A 6,630-nucleotide genomic window follows, 5' to 3' on the forward strand; every position below is an offset into this window, starting at 1 on the left:
TTGAAAATATTTTTTCCTCTCGTTGGAACATTATGCCAAACGTCTATTTAGTGCTCAGAATTCTTCGACATACGTGACACGACGTAATTAATGTTTCTACTGTGTATCAATCGCGCGAACGACAAGCCTCGGGAGGCGAGCGACAATTTCTCCTCTTATCTGATCGGCAAAAAAAATGAATCTGGAGCATCGTGCATGCATATATCGCGCCCGCATTTTACCCGAGATAAAAATTCTCCGCCGGAAATTTCTCTTTCGCTCACGCGGTTTTGTTCGTCCTCTTCCTTTTTTTTTGTCCTGTCGCTTGTGGGAGAAACGCCTCGTCGACATGCTCGACGAGAAACGCCTCGAAATCGGGACGACACGATGCACACAACTCGCGATTTTCTTCTCCTCAGCTCTACCATTTGTGCCAAGATTTTACCCTCGCGATAACGCAAAGTGCACTCACCGATTAACTTGCGGGAGAAATGCAAGCAAAGTACTTTACAGGATATATAATCAAGTTGTTTTATCGCAATCTCTGGTATCTTTTTTTGAAATAAATTCTCATTTGTGGTTTCGCTATTTACTGAAATAACAAACAAATCGTAAAAACTTATATAATATTGTCTCTCGTACTGTGATTTAGAAGTTAATCATGATTTATAATACGAATTATATATATTATGAAATTTATTATTTTATTTTACTTATCGATATATCGATGCATCGATATACATGGTAAAATTAATGGAAATGTTTACCCGTTACATGTATATAATTAAAAGCTAAAACATTCATAATATGATATTTGGCAATATTTGTCATTGAATAGTATATTGATTATTTAGCAATATTAAGTACCTTGCTCAAAGGCATTTTCTGATAAATGAGGCCGTGATGTTCTTTGAAACAAGGCAATGTTTAATTCTCTTTAAGATTTAATCCGGCATATGTACTGGCTATAAAGATAACGTCGATGATATCGCGACGATTAAATTACAGTATACAGACACATATTAAAGATATCTAGATTCTTTAATCACCTTTAAAATATATATAATATACACTTTTATTATTCAATAAATGAGCGATAAATAAACAGTATTCGACAATGTTACCCATAAATAATGTTTTTTTTTTTTTGCATTTTAGCACAATTTATGTCCCCTTTTTTATTTATTAGATTATTATTTATCGTGTAACATTACATTTTCAATAATTTAGATTGTTTTCCTCCAGAGTATAAATCGTGTATACGCGTATTTTTTATCTATTTATATTTATTTTATCTTTTTATATATATATCTTTGCACATTTTGTCTTATTTATTGTCATATCTCATAAATTGGAGAAAGCAAGCGTATGATATTAAAGTTTGACACGTAACGTTATTAACATTGTTCGTCAACTTTGCTCTATTCTTCTTTTGTTCACCTTCGCGTTATCTAATCTCGTCTGGAAATCACTGAATTGATAAAAGCGACGAGTTCTCTGAATTCGTTTGCGCTTGCGTGAACGTGACGCGACAAATGCCACTTACTTGTGACCATTTTAAGAATATTGCCGCAGCGTTACGTTTAAACCTTTAATGGTCCGACCTTTGCTTAATGAGTATAAAATTTTAACCCTCTCTTTACATTATATGCTTTCAGATAAATTTTATTAAGTTTTGTCGAAGCAAAGGGCTACTTTTCATTCAGAAACCTCTCGTACTCTCTTCTTTTTTTTGTGTGTGATTCGTAACGGTGCACATTTAGATCATTAATTCTTAAATGTAGAATTACAATCACAATTTCTTATCGAGATTATTGCTTACAAGAGGAATACGTCAATCAGTACATAGTCATTTAGAAACGAGTTATCACTTTATTTTGCGCGCACTATTTACGATAAAGTACTTACATAAGTAAAACTGAAGGTCGCAGGTGTGTTCTATATTTTTAAAATGATTAAAGAGTCTAGGCGGTCTTTGATACGACTATTGTAATTTAATCGTTGCGATAGCATCGGGTTTATCTTTATCATTTATCTTAATCACTTTATACGCTAGATACGGAAGTAAAAAAATTTTAAGATACATACTCATTTCGAATATATTTTTCTAGATAATGTTTAAAAAAAATCTCGTTTTGTCATCAGAAATAAGTTGAAAGTTTTCTCCAAAGGACGCACTTCTGAAGGTCGATCTCTTCTTCTCAGGTTCATGGGAGTGTGCGTGCACGAGGGTCAGCTGCATGCGTTAACGGAGTACATTAACGGCGGCAGCCTGGAGCAGCTGATCATGTCGCGACACACGTCGTTGCCGCATCTCGTCCGGATGAATCTGGCGAGGGACGTAGCCCGCGGTATGGCCTATCTACACAGCCGCGGCATTTTCCATCGCGATCTCACGTCGAAGAACGTGCTAATCAAGAAGGACGAGTGCAACAACGAGATGACAGCGGTGGTGGGCGATTTCGGTCTGGCCGCGAAAATACCCGATCCCAGCACAGGCTACCGCCTCAGCACCGTCGGCAGCCCTTACTGGATGTCGCCCGAGTGCCTCAAGGGCCAGTGGTACGATCACAGATCCGACGTATTCTCCTTCGGCATCGTCGTGTGCGAGCTGATCGGCCGCGTGCCGGCGGATCCGGACGTTCTGCCACGCTCAGATAACTTTGGCCTCGATTACCTGGCCGTGGCGGAGATTTGCGCGGCGGCCGATCCACCGCCCGCCTTCCTCCAACTCGCCTTCAATTGCTGCACGGTGAGTATGATGATATCTAACTGTAAAGGCATGCAACGCGGATACGGTGCGAATGATCGGAGATTAGTGTAGCTGTTACCAGATTGAGAGTACGATGTACGCATGCACGCACACACGCACGCACGCACGAAATATCTGAGGCAGATGGTTATTAAATTTTATTATTCGTTATCAATCAGTAAATGAAGTCTTACTAATTGAATTTTGTATTTATTAATTACGGATTACAAATGGTGCGATCATTTATTTGCAGTATGAACCCAAGTCCAGGCCGACCTTTCCGGAAATCATGACTAGCTTGGAGACCATGATAGCGTCCTGCGAGGAGGAGTTGAAGAATAACATCGGTAAACGGCAGTCGACCATCGATCCAACGCTGATGTCCAGCATGGACGAAATTGCGCGGGAAGGACGCACGATGAAGCGGCGTACCGCAAAACTCAGAAGTCAATCGGCGGACGCGAGAGGTTGTGACAATGCGACGCCGTCAGATAAGGCGAGATGCCATTCCGCCAGGCGAGTGGGCGAGCTCGCCAGCCGCCGCGATCCACATTACAGGCCGATGACGGCGAATCCGTTTCACGCATTGGGCGGCGTCAAGAAAATCCTCGGCGACTTGTTCTCCAGCTGTCTGGAGCTGCCCTCGTTGGAGGACGTGCGACCAAGCGTCACCGACAGCGCGTGCAGCAAGTTCAAGCCGGCGCAAAACGATAGCATTGCTAAAATTCTGGACAGAAAGAAGCCAAATTCTGAACCGAGCAGTCCTACTGCCAGAAAAAAATGGGAGAGAAAGGTAGGTGCACAGATTAATGCACAGAGCATAAATGATTAAGCGTAATCCTTAGATTAAAAGCACTTTGTTGTATTACACAAGTTTAAAGTTTCAATTATTGTAAACGTTTGAAGATATTGTGCTGTTATTATATATACTAACGCATGTACACGTATGTTTTTAGGTTGCTACCAAGGTGGGAGCCGCGAGCCTGTTCGCCCATCCGCTCTTCCGAGACGGTTGGGAGCCGCGAAGACGCGGCAGCTGCGAATCAGGCTTCTGGAGCTGCGTCGGTGAGGACCTGAGTCCAGAGCCGCCGAATCGACGGCATACATCAACCCTTAGCAGTTCGGCAGCGAGCAGTCTATTCCTGCTGGACGACCATCGGACCAGTTCGATTTACACGGACTCCTCCGAGGACATTGCCAGCTTAGGCGGCGGCGATTCCCTCTGGGAGGACCGATTGAATGGTATCGGCTCGTCGAGCAAGACCATCTCGAAGATCGTCGAGTACTTCGAAAGGAAGCAAGCGGGTAGACTCGGCGATCACGGCGACGCTGCTGGTCCTAGCCGCCTGACCCTGCTACGGGCCAGTCTAGAAGGGCCCGTGCCCATCAGCAGCATCTCGGCCGCGCAACGGCTAGTCGTGTGCGAAGGTGCCGTGCGCAGTAAACTTGCGTTATTCGACAAGAAGTGATATTACGCGTGAGGCTCTTGGCAATTTCTTATCGTTTCTCTTCGACGTTCAAGCAGCGTCCGCGTGAAAAGAATCGTATGTACAATGAAACGCAATACAGGTCCTGGAGATGGATTCGACAGAGGCTCGCCGTCATTCGTGAAGACGGCGAGAATTCTGGGACATTACGCGTAATTAGCGTTTCTTACATGTAGCTGAGAGTGAAGAACAGACAGTTACGTTACATTAAAGATAGTAGCAATCGGTCTTATTGCGCATGAAAGATTAGAGAGGGTGAAAAGGGCAATTACATAGTACCGGCGCGTCACTCGTGACTTCGTAGGCAAGATAGTTGATAACACGCGTGCAGCGTGCTTACAGACACTTCTCTAAAAAAAAAACCTAGTAACCTGACTGTGATGTTTTTTGATAATCTACATACATACATTATTGAGCTGTACGACTGAAATTTGGCGGAGCCATTAACACAGAATCTTTTATACGCAACACGAGTCGCGTTTCATGCAATTTGGCTACAACGATGCGCCGTTCGAAAAAGATAGAGAGGGAGGAAGGGATGAGAACGAAGCAGCAGCGAGAATTTCGTTAGAAAACTGCGTTCGAGATTAGCGCCGAGTGTTAACGCTAATCGGTTGCTCGCGATTGACACACATTTTGCAGTGCCTCGCAGTTCCTAGTAGCCATCTCCGTCCTTATGCACACGAATCATGGGTATTACCGATCACCGGAAGAGTAGCTATACACAGATCGACGACGAATAAGGGCGATATGACTTCTTTTGTTTAAGTCGAATAGGCGGGTCGACAAGCCAAAGGTTCTTATCTCGCCATTCTTAATTTTTTGAAGATACGGTTAACTTTGCCGGATTGTCTTGTGTTTTTTCTTCCTTCATAACGTGTTATTAATGTGTTGGTTCTATCAATTTTTAATTTTTATTTTTGTACATGAGGGTTCGCTGATTTATTACTGCAGCCATACTGGATTTAGTCTTCCTATGTATACAAGATGAATTGAGTTTTACTATATCCAACCATTCATATTTAATAGAATTTTGAAATCTCTCTTTTCAATTAATAAAATAATATATATAAATCTTGATTAACTATCAAAAAATGAATTTATGTCAATACATATCGTGTATAAATTGAAATATAGTTATTTAGGTATTTATTTAGGTAAGAAAATATATATTTATTTTATTGAAATTTATTTTATTGAGTATGATATTTGATGCAGATATTTATTGGATATACGATGAGAGATTTGTGTAACTTTTCCTTTTGATATTCGTTATCTAGCATGTTGCAGTGAGAGATCAAGCGAAAGCCCTTAAGTTCCACGTCTACAGAGGCCTAACATCGCGTTTGCGAGATTCTCATTTTGTCTTTTGACGTATCGACGTCGACGCAACGCGAAGTTCATCGACATTGCTACGTGCTTGTTCAGCGATTCGCAGTTTCGCGTGTCATGGCGTTAATAGTTCGGGATGCGCGATACAAAGTGCCGGAGATATTATATAACGATAATGCATATATACATATATTTTTTTGTTGGCAGAGGTACCGTGTCCTGGATATTCTTGTTGACGTGTTGCGCGTAGCCGACAGAGTTTTGTCCACTTTGAAAAGAGAATATATGAAACTGATCTAGTCAGTGTATTAATGTGGCGGCCTTATCTTTTGTACGTTGTAGCGCTAAAACTTGTAGTTGTACTTTAAGATTGAAACGGCGAGCATGAAGTGAGCGTGAGATGAAACCGGGCACTCTGATTGCGCACGGTGTTCTTTTTTTTTTTAAACGGTATATTTATACAATGAAAAAGTGAGTGATAGCGTACGAGGCAGAGTGAATGAAGATGCACCGCATCGGTATGTATGCGTGTGTGTGTGTGTATGTGTGTATGTGTGCGTTACAGAAAGGAAGTGTACACGTCCAAAAAACGATATCTATGTAGGTAGCTACGACTTTCGCATATATAACGTGAATCGTTTTGTCGCTCAGACAGCGAGTCGAACCAAATCTACGATCGTAGAGTGATAGACTAATGTGACGATATCTTTTTACTTGTCGAAGTTCGCTCACGGGTTTACTGCATAAGACTGTGCGTTCGTTATGTAATAAGTCGTATGTAAATAGAAAATCGCGTCAACGATATTCGCAGTCTCTTCTTCCTCGTGTACAATAGGATGCGCGCCGTGTGTCTTTTCTTTGCGTTTCTTTGATATTTTTTTTCTTGTTTTAATTTTTGCTCGTCGAATCGGGGCCTTCGTATTCTCCTCGATGCGTCAATCGGTACCTGAACAATCGAAGCGAAGGAAGGACTGCGAACGAGTTAGTTCTTAAGCATGCGGACATATCAGGAATATGGGCATATCCTGAGATTCAACCTGATCGATAAAGGGCAATAAATGCGTGGTTTACGGAATGATG

General features: G+C 41.8%; 1 protein-coding gene across 1 annotated transcript in view; it reads left to right on the plus strand.

The window, feature by feature from the left end:
- The window catches only part of Cdi (center divider), a 31,775-nt gene extending 25,777 nt beyond the window's left edge, over positions 1 to 5,998 (plus strand). Inside the window, exons 4-6 of the mRNA XM_071775244.1 lie at positions 2,185 to 2,731; positions 2,985 to 3,524; positions 3,688 to 5,998. Coding sequence (XP_071631345.1) covers positions 2,185 to 2,731; positions 2,985 to 3,524; positions 3,688 to 4,200 — 1,600 coding nt within the window. The 3' untranslated portion in view covers positions 4,201 to 5,998. The remainder of the gene's footprint in view (positions 1 to 2,184; positions 2,732 to 2,984; positions 3,525 to 3,687) is intronic.
- Positions 5,999 to 6,630: the final 632 nt, after the last annotated feature.

This window comes from Temnothorax longispinosus, chromosome 4, assembly GCF_030848805.1.
Source record: "Temnothorax longispinosus isolate EJ_2023e chromosome 4, Tlon_JGU_v1, whole genome shotgun sequence".
NCBI classification, from domain to species: domain Eukaryota; kingdom Metazoa; phylum Arthropoda; class Insecta; order Hymenoptera; family Formicidae; genus Temnothorax; species Temnothorax longispinosus.